At 42.0% G+C, this 19,530-nt stretch overlaps 1 protein-coding gene across 5 annotated transcripts in view; it reads left to right on the plus strand.

The window, feature by feature from the left end:
• ZSWIM8 (zinc finger SWIM-type containing 8) overlaps window positions 1–19,530 on the plus strand; it is a 111,266-nt gene that overhangs the window by 80,443 nt on the left and 11,293 nt on the right. For 3 of the 5 annotated variants that reach the window (XM_061634794.1, XM_061634795.1, XM_061634797.1), the window contains 10 exons: window positions 2–185; window positions 1,131–1,229; window positions 1,500–1,624; window positions 3,841–4,075; window positions 4,822–4,974; window positions 7,661–7,883; window positions 8,283–8,572; window positions 11,004–11,227; window positions 15,633–16,115; window positions 17,023–17,221. In XM_061634794.1, coding sequence (XP_061490778.1) covers window positions 2–185; window positions 1,131–1,229; window positions 1,500–1,624; window positions 3,841–4,075; window positions 4,822–4,974; window positions 7,661–7,883; window positions 8,283–8,572; window positions 11,004–11,227; window positions 15,633–16,115; window positions 17,023–17,221 — 2,215 coding nt within the window. The remainder of the gene's footprint in view (window position 1; window positions 186–1,130; window positions 1,230–1,499; window positions 1,625–3,840; window positions 4,076–4,821; window positions 4,975–7,660; window positions 7,884–8,282; window positions 8,573–11,003; window positions 11,228–15,632; window positions 16,116–17,022; window positions 17,222–19,530) is intronic. The other 2 variants (XM_061634796.1, XM_061634798.1) reach the window with 1 other exon arrangement.

Raw genomic sequence — 19,530 nt, forward strand, 5'->3', positions numbered from 1 at the left:
GGTAAAGCTGGCGTATCAAGAGTCTGAAATTGTGGCCTTGTTGAAGAAAATTCCACTTGGCTCTAATGAGATGAACACAATTCGGGGCAGAGCTGAAGAACTGAGGGAAGGAACCCTGTGTGATTACCGCCCTGTCTTGCCTCTTATGCTGGCCAGCTTCATATTTGATGTCTTATGTACTCCAGGTAAAACCCCTGCAGACTTATCTGCAGAAGTGGAATGAAAAGATGCCAATTCTGGGGGAAGGGGTGGAGATGATCTGCTCCTTCCCCTGAATCTTGAGGACAGTCTTTCACTGAACATTCCAGGGTGGCCAGCAGACTCAACAGTCCATTTGTTCAATTTTGCCTTTATAAAAGCCTCTTAGCATTTCTGTGTGTGAGATCATCCTGCATAGCATGGTTGAGGATCTCTTGTACTGACCAAATCTTCAGGCATGAGAGAGCTGTGGAGGCACTGAACATAACCTTCAGTCAAATTGGCTAGACATTTTACAGCTAGCATATCTAAATAGAGCCTTTAGTTGGCTGGAGAGCTTCCCTAAGCTGGGCTTTTCTTGGTTAAACTAGAAGACTACATAGTTGTCCCACCATAGGCAATGGCCAGTAGCTTCTCTGAACCCCACAATTCTCAAAACGTGGCCAGTTTCAGTGACTCCCTAGTGAATTTCTGCTGCAGGTTCTGCCCAGGTAAACCACCAGATCTAAGAACAAATTCTATAGCTCTTAGTGTGGCATTTCCTGTACAGAAGACACTTCCTTGTGGTGACTGCATTCCTCTTTCCAGCTGTGCCATACTACCAGCACTGTCAAATTCATTCATTCTACTTGAGAGGAAACACTTTACTCCTTTTTAGTCTTCACAAAAATCAGACTTTACAAATGTAATATCTGTCTGACCCTTTTGTTGCCTTTTAAGAATACTTGATTATGTTGGTTTAACTTAAGAAATGTCTTCTATAGGATGGAACTGAGTAAAAATCCCAAGTTCCAGGACTTGATAGAGATCAGATTTGTTTGGAAAGGAAAGCTGGGACTATCATCTTCATAGGTCACTGAAATTTTGCCAATCTAGGCAGTCCTTGTGTGTGATAGAGGTGGTTATTGATCTTCCATATTTCCTTTTCTCAGTGGTTTCTCCTACAGGATCCAGGCCACCAAGCCGTAATTGGAATAATGAAATGCCTGGAGATGAGGAGCTAGGTTTTGAGGCAGCTGTGGCTGCTCTTGGTAAGTGTTCAGCTTCTCTTTCCTATGCCAAGTCTCATCTCTCACTGACAAAGGGATGTATCCTTGGTCACCCTACCAAGTTATCTAGAAGTTAAATGTTCTTCTCATCTTAATGTAATTGGAATAAGGGGAAGCCTGATGTCCCACAGGAAACGGTTATTGCTTTTGTGCAGTATATGGGGAACTCTAATTTGTTTGCTTATTACTTATTTTATAAAAAATGAGAGATTATATGAAATAACCAGGATAAATGCTTGAATTCTATCTTAGGCATGAAGACGACAGTGAGTGAAGCAGAGCACCCTCTATTGTGTGAAGGTACTCGTAGAGAGAAGGGAGATCTGGCTCTAGCCCTGATGATCACTTACAAGGATGACCAATCGAAGCTGAAAAAAGTATGTCTCATTTAGAGATACTCAGACCTGGGTCCTGTTTAATGAAGTTGAACAATCTTGGCTTTCTTTATAATTAATTCAGTTTTTCAAGGTTTTATTGGAGAACGCTCTAACTCTGTCCCCCCCCCTCCAAGTTCTTGTAGGGGTGTGTAATGTTAATGTACCTGGATGAGCTCCCAACAGTCTGCCCTGCTTTCCTAAAACTTACCATTGCAAAGAAGGGGAATTTTTGAGAAGGCTTGAAGTGCCAGCGGAGACCTTGACTGCATGCAAACCATACATGTAAAGCACATGACTTCCCCCCCCCCAAAAAAAATCCTGGGAACGGTAGTTTATCCCAGAGCTACAATTCCCAGCACCCTTAAACTACAATTCGCACGATTCTTTGGGGAAAGTCATGTGCATGAAATGTATGGTATGTATATAGCCCTTCTCTTTAAGGTGTGGATGCTCCTCTATGGCATCCCTTAACACTGAGATGCTATATGGAAAGTGGAGTTTCCAGTGTTTCTCAACTCAAGAGGTTGAACCAAGTGGTATTGTGAACTATGTTTCCCAGATTCCTTGTCATTAATGTTTGTTTATTGCACATGTTCAGGCCTTAAATGTGAGTCACCTGTCTCTGCTGTTCTCCCCACACAACTTTCTCCACAAGGGTAAACTCTAGGAAGTTGGGTCACGGTGTGGAGGCTGGCTGGCCTGGGGAAGTGGTGGTGCTGGGGACAACCCTGTTACAAGGTAGACCTGAACTTCAGTGGTGTTGTGGACTCAATTCAAAATGTGCTTGCAGTTGGGTGAACTCTTGTCATTACAAGCCCAATTACTAATGACTGCCATTGCTATTCCTGTTTAATGATTTAAGTTATACAGGCTAAAACTAATACTTGGCTAAGAAATGTGAACTGTAATGTTAGTTCATTTTCTTTAAGATTCTAAACAAGGGCCTGTAAACTTTATCCAAAATATTTTATTTTATTTGTCTTTGGGTTATTGCTCATATTTTTGTGCCCTTTATTTCTCTTGCCCACTTCCAATGTGTTCATGGTAGCAAGTGGCATCCTTCCTGCGCTGGGTCATAGTCCATGTTGTTCAGTATTATTACTTGGATAAAAATAGTGAACAGTATTTTAAATTTTTGAGAATGATACAAACATGGGATTCAGAATTTAAAAATGTAATGGATTTGAACTTGACAGGCTCCTGAGAGAAACAGTTGAATGTTGTGTGTGAAAAAATTTAATGTTTCAGTGGAATGCTATAGCAGAATGGGCATTGTTTGTAAAACCTGTTGTATCTCTGCGGAATGATTCTTATGTCATAGAGAAGAGAAAACTGAGGGGAGAAAGTTTTGTCAGCGTTCAGATGCTTAATTAGCATCATGTCTAATGCATGGGGTAGATTGTTCTTAATGGCACTGACAAATCTGAGGGAGGCTTTCTTTCTAAACTGCCCTTTGGGATGGGATTGCTGGAATTCTTCCTTGCTGTTGTGATGCTGGATAACTCCCCTATTGATCATCAAGTAACCAAGTTGCCACCATGAATGCATACTCACTATAGCATTTGTGCAGTGTTGTGAAGGGATATTCTTTTCAGAGAACCTCAGGATCACAGGGCAAAGTCAAGAGACAAGGTGAAGAGGTGGTGGTAGATCTTGGTGCTTTGAGAAATGTCTCCTTAAGGTTTCAGAGGTCTACAGGTTATCCTTAAGACACTAGACATCTGTGTTGAACTGGGTATCCAAAGGCAAAGAAACTAGTAGAAAATATCTTATATTGTGAACAAAGTTCTAGCCTTCTGAAATCCCAGCCCCCTTTTCTGCATTTACAATAGCATAGTGAATTTTTATTTTTATTTTTGTATCCTGCATTGTAGTAGTTTCTCAGTGCCTCCTGAAGATAGTGGATCAAATTGATTTAGAAATCAATTTAAAACCAAATTGGTTTTAGATCCTTACTTCTGATTTGATAGTGGGTCTGAATATATTTGTAAAATTCAGAAACAAAAGAGGTTGACATATTCAATGGCATTGCAAAGCCCTTCTGTCCTCCTGTCTTTCCAAAAAGGCCTTACTCATAGCTTCTTTCTGCTTCTATTGATTATAACAAATTTAGTCCTGAGAACTCCCTTGTTAAAATTTAATTTCCCCTCCCCGATTTCCTGACAGTTTCCTTGTTCAGATGCTAACTTGCATGTTGTCCTATTCTCTGTTTAAAGATCTTGGATAAGCTGTTAGACAGAGAGAGTCAAACACACAAACCTCAGACTCTAAGTTCATTCTACTCATCCAGCAAGCCTACAGTAGCCAATCAGAAATCTCCGTCCAAGCATGCTTCCCAGTCAGCTGCACCCATTCAGCATCTCCCAGGAACATCTGTCACACAGCAAGCAGGGGTAACCACGGCTGTCCAGAGTAACACTTCCGAACCCTTTTTGGAGAAGAGCACCCAAGGTATGATCTACTGTTACCTAGGACCACAACTGTCTTTTAATTATCAAAAGAAGGAGAAATGAACAAATTTGGGTTTCTCCATTTGTCTGGATATTTGTTCTAGGTTAATAGGTTTACAAGTTCTTCTGCCATTTTTAAAAATTTGGGCATGTGGATCTGCCATTTGATGCAACTGTGCTCTCACACAGAATTTTAAATATGATTGCATTTCCTTACCTTTAAGGAATCTCTTCTTTTTTAATTTATTTTTTATTTTCATTTTCAAATAATACAATAGTAACCACAACAAAAACCCCACCCTACCCCCAAGCCCCAGGCCACCTCACCTTATCTCATAGAAGAGCTACCACCAAATTTAGAGTCAAACATAAGAGTCCATTAAGCCATCCATAGTCTGGTAAAGGGCTTGAGCATTTGTTGATGGTTTTCCTTTCTAGATGTATGTCCACAAAAGTGTTTTTTTCTTTATGCCAGTTGCTAACTTCAAATATTGTGTCAATTTCTCCAGCAAAGCAAATTCCCATCAAGGAATCCTCTTCTGATTGCAGTGTGTATTCACCACTTGTGTTTCCATATGGAAAGAGAGGAGAATAGTACTAAAGCCTATGATTATCCACTACTTCCTCCTATCTGCTAAGATTTCCTCTGTAGAAAGCCAGGTCTGGGCAGGGTCTTAAAAGAGACACCTAATTATGAATTCCTCTTCCTCCTTCTGGTTTAATTTGCAGCTTTTTGTATTTCTCCAGAGAACCCTCAAAGATCCGCTTGTGACCCACCTGCAGAACCCAGTGTCTTAAAACATGAAGGGAAAGTTCCTAGCCGACTAGCCCTTGGAAATAGAGGTGGATATAATGGGAGATGCTGGGGTTCACCAGTCAGACAAAAAAAGAAGCACACAGGTAACTTTGAACAGGGGGCACATACTTACTGGTATCTCATTCTGCATGCTCAACACCTCTGGAGGCATTGTCATGAATGTTAAAATTTTATGCTCTTTGTTTGCTCATTCATTTTGCATAGAATTAATATGCTAAAACTTGTGTGTGCTGCTGTTGATGTCCAAATCCACTGTCATAGCCACTATTTCTTACCATTGCACAAATCTTCTCTGGTGGATCAGCACACTCAGTGAGAAATGAAGTAGACTCCCATGAATTAGCCCATATCCTCATGGGTGGGGCTTTGGCTTTCCAATCTTCTTCTATCTTCTTCCCCACCACACCCCAAAACTCCAACCAGCTTTTCATGGGACATGGGATACCGGTTACATCACTTTAGATTGTTTAAAGCAGGTCATCAAAGTATTAAATGTTTGGGTTCTGTTCTGTTTCATGTTCATCAGTATTCATTTAGCTCTTAGGTTCAGTTCCCAAAAATGGTTTGGTAACTGATTCGTCCACTATGAATTGGTGAAAATGCATTTCACATAGATGAATGCATGCTTGCACACCATGTGACCCACCAAACTGAAAGCAGGTTGCCATCCTTTTATTGTGGTATGCCAGGCGCTTTATGTACTCCCAAGTGAACAGCAAAACAGGAGTTTTAATGAGCCTCAAGTGGGTCACCATGTAAGACTGCATTTGGCTTGCCAGGTCACAACTTTTGGTAGCCTGGATTAAGATAAACACACAATTATAATGTAATCAGTGATGTGTGTATGCAGGAGGTGAATTGGGCTCAGAATTAAGCTATTTTTTAAAGTAGAAAATAGTGGATTCTCCCATTGCTAAATTCCTATAAAACTAAAATTTTAAATATTTAACTTGAGAAGTTAATTTTTTTAAGATACTGTTGGCATACACTAATACCATGTCTTCCAGATCTGTCAATCATATTTGTCCACTGATAGAACAGATTTTTTTCCATTTACTTGCATTGTTAGAAAGAAAAAATATTTAGCTTCTGTCTCTCTCTTTTTGTTCTTTCTTCCAGCAGTAAAGGATACCAAGCATAATGCCAGTATAAATATGTAGCATGGCTACATACAGAATACTGTGTATATTTCTGGTCACCCCATCCAAACAAAAATAGATAGCTGAAAGTTAGGGGCAACCACATTTTCCAGGGAGTAATACTCTTTATTATGTGGAAAGGCTAAAGAGTTGGCAGCCTTTAAGGTGGGGATGGGGAAGAAATGAAGTTGGGATATGGTTTATAAAATGAAGAAGGTTGGAAAGGGTACTAGAACTTGGGCATGCCCCATGAAGATGATTTTAAGTAAGTTCAGGACAGCCAAATGGAAGTACTACTTTTGTTGCGCATAATATTGCTAAAAGATGGCCACTAGTTTAGATGGCTTTGAAAAAGGTTATACAAAGCCTTCACTAGACAGTTTCCCCATGAATATTAGATACCATATTCAAATGGAAAAAGCATGCTATCTGTTGCTCCCAGCTTGAGGAAGGGCAGAGCAAAAACAGGCTCAATTCATCAGTCTGTACTAGCATGCTGCTTGTTTACGGTAAGCCATCCCCCTGTCTAGACCTGTAAGTTCACTTAGACCACAAGAGGACATTTTACTTGTGGCACCTCACCCCATAGAATATCAAAGAGCAATGACCTGTAGATGGGCATTTTTCGCCATTGCCCCTGCATTGTGGAATGTCCTTCCCTCTGCCATAAGTGACGCATCATCTGTTAATTGTTTCAGACACTTTATGAAGACATTTTTTTAAATCCATGCTTTCCCTGACCTGTAAGATTGGACCCTGTTATATCTGAATTCCTGTTTTTATAATGCTGTTTTACTGTTTTTTAATTATACTGTTTTGTTTGTGTCATTTTTGTATATTCTGCTTAGCAATTTTTAGATATTAAGTTGTTTAGAAATGATTTTAAATAAATGAAGTGTCCTCAGGGTAGCCTGCAAACAAATCCATATAAAAACAGTGAATATCAAATACAAATAACAGTAAAAAATAAAAAATAATCTGCAAGTGGGTAGCAAAATAAGAACAGCTGAAACCAGTAAAAAGATCCTAAACACTATTCAAGGCCTATGAGATGGCTTTCACGTGTTGCCTACAGGAAAGCGATGACTGTCAGGCAAAGATGCCTAAGGAGTCTTGCAGGGCCCAGGTGCAGCTATAGAAAAGGCGCTCTCTCCTGTAGGCACCTGCCTGATTTCTGAAGGTGGAGTGGAGAAGGGCCTCTGAGGATTATCTGATTTGATGAAAAGGAGAGAGCAGTCTTTAAGATGGTTCAGGCTATTAAGCCTTTAAAGGTTTAGTTCTGGTTCATTAAAAACACCCATCTTGACCTCATTTTGGGCTTGACTTGACTCTTTGTTTTAAAGCGCTTCATAAGCATTTTTGGTACTCCTTAACACACCTGCAAATAAGCTAGTATCCCCCATAAAGCCACCTAGCAAGTTCATGGATCACATAAGATTTGAATTGGGGATGTCTGGGATTTCAATTCCTTACTTTTTAGTTTTTCTGGTCAGCTTACATAACTGGACTCTGACTTTACTAAAAATGTTTCAGCTTGTTGAAAAATAAACATTCCCTGTTGTAAAACTGTAGTTTTGTGTACCCTAAATCTGCTGATCTGCTGCCATGGCCTTTGGCTGTGGTGTTGCAGGAATGGCCAGCATTGACAGCAGTGCTCCAGAAACCACCTCGGACAGTTCTCCAACGCTCAGCAGGCGGCCCCTGCGAGGGGGATGGGCGGCCACCTCCTGGGGCAGAGGGCAAGACAGCGACAGCATCAGTAGCTCTTCCAGTGACTCCCTGGGCTCATCATCCTCCAGTGGAAGCAGGAGAGCAAGTGGAGGAGCACGTGCAAAAACTGTGGAGGTTGGCAGGTAAGAGTTACTGCCTATTTTTCAAAATTATGCATCCTTTCAGGATTTGGACTTTCCAAAGCTATCTGCATTGAAGATATATCACAAGGAGTCTCAGGTTGGGAGTCTCAATGGGAGAGCCAGTCAGAAACTCAGCAGATGTTTGCCTATGTCTGAGATTACTTTTTTGGGCATGACAATTTTTGATAATTTAAATTTAATCAAGAATGCTTCCTTGACCTCCAAGGCCATGTGATGAGAGCAAATAGTGAAGTATTTGTGGAGTTTCTTCTCTGGAAAGTCTGCAAGTTGGAATTATTATCTTCTGGAAAGCTAACAAGATGTCCTGATCTGAGTTTAATTTCAATGGCTGGTGTGCAAGCTTAGACTTTTATACATATTTTACTTTGTCCCTTGCAGGTACAAGGGCAGGCGTCCAGAGAGCCACGCACCTCATGTCCCAAATCAGCCCTCAGAGGCAGCTGCACACTTCTATTTTGAGTTGGCCAAGACAGTCCTTATCAAGGCAGGTGGAAACAGCAGTACTTCCATTTTCACTCACCCATCCTCCAGTGGTGGCCACCAAGGGCCGCATCGCAATCTCCACCTCTGCGCCTTCGAGATTGGACTCTATGCACTGGGCTTGCACAACTTTGTCTCTCCCAACTGGTTGTCTCGGACCTATTCCTCCCACGTCTCTTGGATTACAGGTGGGAACTAGGGGTGCCCAAGAAAGTTTTATTTTTAGGAATCCCTTCCGCAGGGTGGTCTTATTTAGCCACTGACCTTTTAGAACTCATGGCTAAAATTACTAGCACAATCTGTATAGCCTAGTTTACCATTTGGGAAGTCTTTGGGTAATGCTTGAACTAGAACCACAGAGCAAGAAGAGATCAGGCGGCCATTGTTCTATTCAACTACTTAGTGATACCCCCACTAACCTAAATGATAGAGCCTCCAGTATGCAGTGAGCAGAAGCAAATGAATGGCACTCTATTAAAGTTCCTGCTTTTCCAGTAATGTAGCAGGAAATGGATAGAGGTAGGAATGGAAACAGAGATTTGCCTTGGCCCACTTATTATTATTTGAAGGCATTTTAACTAAGGCAGAACTCCCAGTGTTCCTTCCTTTGAAACACACTGTTGCTCCAGTTGCTGTGGTGCCATAGAGCAGCAGTACATATCTGAAGGCAGGTGGGGAACAGGATCTTGCCCACAGGCCGTTTTGGCAGATGGTTGGGGGTGCCCACCTGTCAATCACTTGTTGTCATAATAACACCAGGAGACTCAAAGTAAATATTTTCCTTTGCAGGTGTGGCTTGCAGTAAGCATTGATTAGCGCTTACAGCAAGCCCTGCTTTTGACAGGAATCTTTTACACCACCAAATTCAAACCATTGATACAAAGAGATATTTGTGCTTACAGTAAACCTACCTTGAATAGGAAACTCTATAGTGCAGCTGATTCCACCAGGGCTTGCTGTCACCACCAATCAACTGATCCCCTTGTCAGCATTTAGAAATAAGGTCTTTGTATGTAGGAATGTGATCCACGGTGTGCCCAAGTGTAAAATAGCTTGCAACTGATATATGTGTATTAAGCATTGGAGAGGAAAATGATATGTGGCTTTAGCTGGGTAAAAAGGAAATATGAGATTGAGAACCTTTATGATGCAGCACAGGAGCCCCCAAACTTTCTGGGCCCAGACATATATATGGAACTTTAAAAATGTTGTGGGTGCCACCACAAAATTGCCATAGAGCCATGGAGGGCTTTTTCAGTGATAGAATGGCTGCTGTGGCCTTGGGAGGCTTGTCCAGTCCCAAATTGTTGGGAGTGCCCCTCATTTACACTCTTTTTCTTGGGTGTCAGAAGGGAGGCAGCCAGGTCAAGAAGAGGCAAAAACAGGCAGACTTCCCTGAGAAGAAGGGGGGTAACAGATGTCAGGGAGGAGGAGGAAGGGGAGACCAACCAAGCAGACAGACCCCCAGAGAGGAAGGGAAATGAAAAACCCAGACCCCAGATTGCAGGAAAAACAAACCACATCCTCTATTCTATTCTGTTTGTTCCTTTCTGCCTCAGGTTGGGTCCCTCTGCCTCATCTTACATTTTCTTCTTTTTTTCAAAATGCTTTCCTGCCATCTCTCCAGGTTGATCTGCTTTTTGCTTGGGTGCTGGAGCTTAGCCTAGAAAACTAGAGATTTGAAAGACAGGAAGTAGGAAGGAGCAACACTTCTCCTTCCTCTCTCAAATCTCTTTAGATCCCTCCTTTCTCACTCCCAAATGGGGGAAAGATAGCTCCTGGTGAAGGGGGCAGTGGGGGAGGAGGAATGGCTTCACAGGGACACGGAGAGGCCTTCAGTGGTGCCATTATGCCTCTGGGCACCGCATTTGGAACACCAGGTTCAGCAGATGTATGTTTGGTTGAGTACCTGGGAGACTTCTGAGTTTAGATCCCAACATGTTCTGTGTGAGTTGCATTCTCAGCTTCCCATCTGTAAACTTGGAATTTTGATGAAGTGTCTTCTTGGGAAGCTGCAAGGACAAACAAGGTAAAGACTGTAAAATTCTTTGCACATCATAAGTAATATTTGCCCCTATTTGTAGTGTTAAGATCTGTGTTTCACTCTGTTCACAGAGCTTACAAAACTCAGTCTAGCAGAGTGCAATGCTTTGCCACTAGTAGTGTTAAGGTAAGCACCATAGATGGGAAAAAATAATCTAAAAGGGAGCTGTAGAAGAACCCATTGTGTTATCCCATGGCTGTTTTGCAGATGCAGACTTCTGGCAACTGGAAGAATGGAAGTGACCTAAAGACTGTTGAGGTTCTCTACATCAGGAATTTATTAGTTTACCAGTGTCAGGATATTTATGCTATCAGCACTGCTTTGAGAGTGCTCATTGTAATGATTTTGTATACATTTAAGCTTTAATGTAATTGTCACAGTCTGTACTTATTGCATTTCATTTCCCTCTGGCCCTATAACTCCTACCCCCATTATATACCTGCCCATTCAGGATAACATTTCATGCATCTGATGAAGTTGACTCTAGTTCGTGAAAGCTTACACCATAATAAATGTATTAAGCCTTTTAGGTGCCAGAATACTTTGTTGTGCATTCTCTTTTCTATGGTTTCTAGGGCAAGCCATGGAGATTGGCAGTGCAGCCTTAAACATCCTGGTGGAGTGCTGGGATGGGCACCTGACCCCTCCAGAGGTGGCATCCTTAGCTGACAGGGCTTCAAGAGCTAGGGATTCCAATATGGTGCGAGCAGCTGCTGAGCTTGCATTGAGCTGCTTGCCACATGCCCATGCCTTGAACCCAAATGAGATCCAGAGAGCCCTGGTGCAGTGCAAGGAGCAGGTAAGGAGTTCCAAGGTCTTCATTCAGGACTGGCAGGGACCTAGTTTGTTTTTGCCTTTGAAGAATAGGGTTGAATCCTGGATTCTTCTTTTTGAATAAACATATTGGTGTCTCTTGCATTTAATGCTGCAGTCTTCTTGGTTCCTCTGCAGTGTATATGAGAGGTGCCATCAGTTGACAAAATAGTACTGCTCATACAGGAAGGCAAAATCGAATGCATTTTAAAGATATAATGTTCATTTTCAGGGATAATCTAAAACCAATGATCAAAACATTACTAACCCCCCCGTAAATCTATTATGAAGCAAATAAAATAAAATACATAGAAAAATCAATATTTAAAAGACCAAACTGTTTATACTTGTGTAGAATGTTTTTATATTATCCATGTTAAATCTCTTTAAAATACTCAAAAATTACGGAAAATGGGAATACAGTGACTTACTTTGGACTTACTAAGTCCAGTCATGTAAAATTAACAGAACGCAAAAGGAATTTAAAAAAAAAAACACCCCACAGGTTTCAAAGGAAAATCTGAAAATGTCCAAGTCTCTGACCTGAGTAAGTAAGCAGTGTGGCTATTGGGTATTCCTGAACCAAACTGATCATGAAGCTAGAAATTCTGCCCTTGTAAATACTAATAGATTGTAGGCATAAAAGAAAAAAGCCATTTTATCCAGGGAGAGCTACTGTTTCTTTGTGTTGGTATTGCTGTTTTTTGAGGGGCAAAACAGTCTCAATCCTTTTCTTAGGATTCAGGAATATGAGGTTTCTAAGACCTTGTACTTATATGGCACATATTTTTGAAAAATGATACCAATTGGACAAAAAAATACTGTATGTAAAAGAGAAATGAACTGCATTTTTAAAAACAGTTTGTCTCCAAAAGATCTAAATGAGCATTGTGAATTACTGCCACTATTGTAAGTTCTTTTGTGGTATTCAAAGTAAAGTAAATGTAGGTTTCTTCTGTGGATCACCTTATATTTTCTCTCTATACTCATCTAGTATTTTCCATATTAGAATTTGTTCATTAATGGATCTTACACTTCAGTAGGAGAGAAAGACAATAGGATATCTGTGCTCTTCACAGTACAGCTATATGGGTCTGAGGCATCTAATCAGGGCTGGCGCCAGGCATGCCGGGGCCCTTGGGCACCAGCCTGTCCTGGGCCACAGCACCTTCATACACTCCCCACCTTTCCCTTTAAGTGAATGCTGCCTGTGCTGTGCGTGCATGCCTGCCATCAACCAGGGATGGTGGCCAAGGCTTCCTAAAGGGCTGATGCCTCTGTAGCCATCTTGGTTGATGGCACGAATGCGTGTTACGCATGCAGGCGGGCATTGCGGGCTTGCGAGGTAGTAGGGGGGGTGCCTGGGAGCTCCCGATCTACAGCACTGTTAGGAGATGCTGCTGCCGCGGACCACAGAAGGGAGTGCTACCTCCCACCCTAAGGAGGGGCCTTCAGTCAGGGCCCAACCTGGCTGCCCTCTGGCATCGGCCCTGCAATCTGATTAAACCCATTTTATCTCAGAGGTCTTTGCTTCTCTGATTTTTTATAAATGTTCTTTGTAAAAAATATTTTATATTCTTTGTTTTACATTTCTCAGATATTATTTTTTTGCAGTTTAATTTGTTTTACATTTTATACATTGTATGTTTTTATTGTTGTAAGCCACTTTGAGACCAATATAATGAAAAGTGGGATATAATTTTTTAAAATAATAAGTACCTAGCAAAGACTTCCTGTGCACAGGCATCTGCAGGAATTGTTCTGGGAGAAAGGGGTGCAAGGTAAATATTCCAAATACGTAGATATACAAATGTAAATAACTAGCATCAGAGAATGAGTTTAGCATTTATTGTAGATCTATTGCTAAATGGCATTGAGGCCTGGATAGACCTGGCCTCTGAGAAATGAGTATTACAGGTCTTCCCCTCCTGTTATTTTTATTGGGTAGACCTGTTTTTCAGCTATACAGGATTATACAGCTATTCAGGATTACAGGTACTCTGTGAACTATAGCTGCCCAATTTCCCTGCTTTTAAAAGTGTGATAGGTATATAGGCTATAGGTATGCTTTTAAACCGCAAGGGTTTTTTTTTTTTTGCCTATTAGTGAATTTCTCTGCTTTTTAATCTGGGAGGTAAGAAATGGGATCCTGTGCAAGTTTGCTGAGCATGGATTGATCATTTGCATGCTTATTGAGTTCAGTGGGATTTCCTCCCCTGCAATCATGCTTAGGATAGGTGAAACTGACCACAGGGGAAGGGGAGGGGAGGAGGAGGAGTGAAGGGAGGAGGAAGGGCATAGGGAAGGAGGGGGATGGGAGCAGGCAGGGAGGGGAGGGGAGGAGGACAGGTTTGAACATTTGCATGTTTATTGAGTTAAGTGGGATTTGCTCCTGTGCGATCATGCTTAGGATAGGTGAAACTGACCACCAGGGGGGAGGGAGGGGGAAGGGGCTGGAGTGGGCAGGGGATGAGGAAGAAGGAAGAGGGGAGAGGGGAAGGAGGGGAATGGTAGGTCTGATTATTTGCATGCTTATTGAGTTCAATGGGATTTACTCCTGTGCAGTCATGGTTAGCATAGATAAAATTGACCATGGGGAAGGAGGAGGGGAGGGGAAGGGAAGGAGGGGATTAGAAGGGGATAGGAGAGGAGGAGGGAGAGGCAAAGGAAGGGGGACGGAAGAGGTAGGAGGAAGGAAGAGGGGAGGGCAGCTTTGATCATTTGCATGCTTTTTGAGTTCCGTGGGATTTACTCATGCTTAGGATAGGTGAAACTGAACTGGGGAGGAGCAGGCAGGGGAGGAAGAGGACAGGAAGGGAAGGGGGAAGAGATTGGGTGGGTGGTCACTCAGCAGAGGGGAAGGCCCTTTCCTTTCCAAAAGGAAAACATTGTGAACAATATCATTGTTTTTCAGGGTTTCCCCCACCTTTTTATTCTACAGCAGGCACATGTAGTCTCCCACCTAAATTTAAACCAAAGCTGCCCCTGGCCACATCCACACCAGACCTTTATTTCACTTTAGACAGGCATGGCTTCTCCCAAAGAATCCTGGGAAGCGTAGTTAGTGAAGGGTGCTGAGAGTTGCCAGGAGATGCCCTGTTCCCCTCACAGAGCTTCAATCAGAGTGGCTGACTGTTAAACCACTCTGGCCACTGGAGCTATGTCAGGGGAATAAGAGTCTCCTCTCAGTATCCTTCACAAACTACATTTCCCAGGAATGTTTGGGGGAAGCCATGACTGTCTAAAGTGAAATAAATGTCTGGTGTGGATGTGGCCCCCTGATTAGCCAAGCCCAGCAGCTGTGAGTCTGGCTTTTAGAACACTGACAGGTTCTTCCTGAGCATGCCCAGCCTTATCATTAACTCCAATGCTAAATTTCTTTAATTAATTAAAGATCAGCCAGGCATTTTTTTAACTTTTAAATTGCAGAAGATGAAGGTCAGAGTACGGGGCAATGTCAGTAATAGGATTACAGGTACTCTGTGAACTTGGCTGATTTTTAATTAATTTTAACAAATTATGAGAACTCTGACAGAAAAAATCCAAAAGGGGTCTGGGTTTTTCCCCTTTTTATAATTTGAATTCTCGATTCTCTCTTACTGTTTTCTGTATCACCACAGAAACTTAGAGGTTTGTTACACAAGGTTTTCTGAGTTCAGAACTATACATTTTGTAAGATTTTGTTTTGAAATGAGCTTATGGGAAGCATCAGAATGGCATGGGGGTTATTTTCAATTTAACATTGTGGAATGTGAAAAATCCATGCTGGCTATAGTATCTTGTGGCTGTATAATCTGCATTGGCACTGGCAGAGGAACACGTTTTTTGGATATGAAATAAGATTATAGTTAAAAAGGTCACGAACTCATATTTGCTGTTATCTTTTGCTTCTGGGTATTTTTTACCCAAACACAGCTACACTAAAATCCTGGGTATCTAAAGCCCTGCAGAAAATACAAACAAACAAATAAAATGAAATAGCAGAATAGTGCCTGCACATTCTGCCTCATAACTTGAATTCCACAAGGGCTAGAGTTTTTTTTAAAAAATGAAAACTGAAAATCCAGAGAATATGGCTCTCTGGGGGCAGGGCGCCCCCTGCAGATGCCCATGCTCTTGAGGTTGCCACCTGAAGAGATGTGGATGGCTATCAGAGAGAGGCCCTTCTTGATGGTGGCACCCCATTTGTGGAATGCTCATCCCAGAGAGGGTTGCCCGACACATCCCAGAGAGGGTTGTCTCATTGTCTTTTTTATTTTCTGAACCTCTTTAGATAGAATTTTATGTTTTTGTTCTGACTTGTTAGTTTGCTTGTGTTTCCACTTTAATTGTAAATTATGAAGGACGGTATAAAGTGCCTTAAATAATCAATATATTTTCTAATGCTACAGGATAATCTAATGCTGGAGAAGGCATGCTTGGCAGTGGAGGAGGCAGCCAAAGGAGGTGGCGTTTACCCTGAAGTCCTGTTTGAAGTTGCTCACCAGTGGTATTGGTTGTATGAACAAACTGTTGGTGGAACTCTTGCTCAGAGAGAGGGAGCCACAGGCTGCAGTGCAAGTGGAGCCCGGGCATCTTGTGAAGCAGTTCGTGGACTGGCAGATGCCAGAGTGACATCAGAACCCACCACAGTAACTGTGGCAGCTGCGGTGACAGCAGCAGCAACTGTGGTGCCTGTAATCTCAGTGGGGTCAACTATCTACCAGCAGCACACTATGGCCGGGCCAGCAATGGCACATGCACACACCCAGGGTCTGCACCCCTATACAACACTCCAGACCCACATCCCCTGCAATCCTCAATATATTGGACACCCTATCCAGCACATGCCACGCCCAGCAGTCTTTCCTGTTCCTGGCTCTGCTTATCCCCAAGTAAGTCATCTTCTGTGGAGTAAGCATCTAAAGTGACAATTTTTTCTGTTCCAAGTGTTGTGACCTTGGTGGATAGTCAGGATGCCAGCCAGATTCTTTAGTTTTGCTGGCTTCAGAGTGCAGCCATAACTAAAATGGCAAAACATATCACTTGGAGGTGCTGGGATTAAACACAAGAGCCTGTGCATGCAAAGTACAGCTGGAAAAAGCCTCTGGCCAAGACAGTAGAGTCACTGCCAGTTGGGGACAGTACTGGGTTAGAGAGACCCAAAGTCTGAATCTGTGTATAAAATGGCCTCATACGTCTCTGCGTTTTGGTGGATATATATTCTTTGCTCTCCTAATTTGTTTCAGAATTTGTGTTTTGCTGTGCTAAGGTTTGACATAAATATACATTGTTAGTATTTTACATTGCTTTTGTGATGAATCTCAGGTTTTGGCTGGCTTGTCTCAGCTTATGAGAGTGATATTATGAGAATAATATTTGCTGCTAAATGACAGGAAAATGCCATAAATGTTTGAAAACTTTTAATGGAGCAGGTTTGTTAGTAAGGGTGAGTTAGTGGTATAGAACTCTTCTTTGGAACGTCTGCATGGAGAAAAGTTACATGCCACTTAAAAGCAAGTTAAAACAGTTCTTCCTATAAAAATAATTGCATTGTTCCACATCTTCACCTTTTCCCATGCCAGTGCAGTGGGTGGGAAAATAGGCAGAATGGCCATTTTTATCTCCTCTCACATTTCTTCTTTGTTAAAAGTATTTTGCTCAGAATGTCCCAACAAATATGATGTGGCTCCTGGGCTTTCAAGAGTCAGATTTGTGTTGAGAATGGAGTTCTTGGTACTAGATAGTTGGGTTGCTTGGAGGCATCTCCTTAAAAACCCTGCCTTGTGTTTGGGGCGCAAGGCGGGGTTACCCTGTCCTCTTCCTTTGCAGGGTGTCCACCCAGCATTCATTGGAGCACAGTATCCTTACTCGGTAACTACCCCATCATTGGCAGCTACGGCAGTGTCCTTCCCAGGAGTGCCTGTCCCATCCATGACGCAGATCGCTGTGCATCCATACCATGCTGAGACAGGACTGTCACTGTCTTCCAATGTAGCAAGTGAGTATTTTCGTCTTGCTATGTCAAGGTATGCTGGGGGGGGGAGGGTAAAGGTTCCTGTTGCATCTTAGTCGAATAAGTGTTCTAGCTGTGCCTCAGCATAGGGAGGTCATCTGCTATGGCACAGTGATAGGGATACGTTTTCATGTTGCTGTGAACCTAAGTGTGAGTTGTGTAGGTCTCTGACCTTTATGCAAGATGAAATTTGCCTCTGGGGAATTCCTAGTCATAATGTCATAAACCATGTTGTTCCAAAGCGTACAAGGAAAGGTGGCAAGAGGACTATAAGCTACTTTCTCTGTTAGGATTCCTATGAACTCTCACCCTGCAGGGTTGAGGGCTTCTGAACAAAGGCATAGAACCTCATCTCCCCCTGCCATGGTTTCTATACAGTCCCACAGATTGTGTCTGTGTGTCTGCAGCGCAATCTCTGAAACCTTCCAGTTAGGACACATAAAGCCCTTTTTTAAGTTAAAAAAAATGGTATAATTTTTAATTAGATTTTGTTAAACTTTCATTTATACTCCTAAAAATAAAAACACCACCACCATGTTCAAAATGAAAACATAATGTCAGCACAATCTTTTTTATCCTCTTATGGAATTATGAACAGCTGTCTTTCTAAAGACAACTGTGGAAATATATTTTTGTCAGTCATATAGCAGAGTAGTCCATGTACTTTATATTGTGGCTTGGCACTTGAGGCTTATAGAAGCTTTGTTCCTTCTAAGTTTGTATAAAGTTCAGTTTTCAATCAACGTTTTTATGATTTTTGCAACCAGTTAGTATGCAATTATATTTAGGAAGTATCTAAATCAGGGGTGGCTAACCTTTTATGGGCTGGGGCCTGGATTTTGGGTGGTGGTCTCTGGGGGCTGACATGTAAAAGTGACATGTATGAATATTTTCCCTTCAAAAATTGTGTTATTTATTCAGTTAGAATAGACACAACAATGAGCAAGAAGCACCCATACACTTTTCAGTTCCTTCACTTTATGATTACTCCCCACCACAACATAGTGTATGAATATATTTCCTTTATAAATCACATTATATATTCATTTGGATAAGTACAGAGGACACAATAATTTATTCTGCATTACTTTTGTATTTACATTCACTTCAGGCAATGCTTACCAGTGTCTTGCTTTTAAATTAGCCGCTCCCTACCTCTCTGCATTGGTCTGTGCAACTCTGCTCTGCTCTGCTCACTCTAGTCAGAGATCTCAGTGTTGCTCTGAGATGTTTGCTCTACTCAGCTCTCGCTCATCTCTTCCAAAGACAGACTGTTGTTTGAGAGCAGCCGCAGTGCCAGTTCTCAAGGGCAATTGTGAGCAATCATGACTGATTGTTTCTGCAACATATTGGCAGGAAGCAATTCACCGGATATCAGCAGTAAGTTCACCTAAACGCAGAGAGCACAAGCAGTTTGGGGGTGTAGTTTGAAACCCAAACAGGCAAGGCAACATAGTGAACACTGAAAATCTGCCACTAACAATTTTTTTGGGGGTGTGTGTGACTCAGAACTGTTGTGAGAAGGGGCCTATATGGCCCCTGAGCTACAGGTTAGCTACCCCTGATCTATATAATAAATGGAAAATTTAGAACTAAATCAGTGGCTTTAAAGTGGCTTTTTTCTTGATTATTTAAGTTGCTAATTTAAATTGTCCTGATTTAAACAAACCCACCTACCCTTATTCTAGAAGGAAACTAGTACTCTTCGGCCTCTCTCCTCAGAGGAGGGAAGAACTCCTTCCACACTCTGTGGATGAGGTATGTGTTCTCCTGCCATTCTCTTATAACTAGAACTTTTCTCTACTTAAATAGATCGTGTTTTGCTTAGCTCTATTAATTCCACTGAGCCCACTCTGAGTAGGATTTAGTTGAATACAAACCACAGCTTACACCCTGATAGGGAACTAAAATGGGGAAAGGTAGATACTCAGTTGGTGTTAGACAAGCGTATACATTTCTGTCACACACAAAGGGTTGTATCCAATCAAGTCATCCTATTAGCTTAAGGACTGCTGCCTGCGCAATAGGACTTCCTCTCTTTTCCCTTTTCCATCTGCCCCCCCCATATCTTCTCAAGAGGATTGGGGGGCGCACGGAGAGGAGAGGGGGGAAAGTCTCATTGTTCAGGTGGAAGTCCATACGCTAATGGGACAACATTGTTGGATTCAACCCAAACTTGCCTAATGTGAAGTGTTCAAAGGCCCTAAGTATTCTGTGTTCTCTATCATAAATCTACAGAGCACTGGTTCACTCTAAACTGGGGCTGTGCTAGCATGCCACATGCATTGGCCTAA

Source organism: Rhineura floridana, chromosome 7 (genome assembly GCF_030035675.1).
Source record: "Rhineura floridana isolate rRhiFlo1 chromosome 7, rRhiFlo1.hap2, whole genome shotgun sequence".
In the NCBI taxonomy this organism is placed as follows: Eukaryota; Metazoa; Chordata; class Lepidosauria; order Squamata; family Rhineuridae; genus Rhineura; species Rhineura floridana.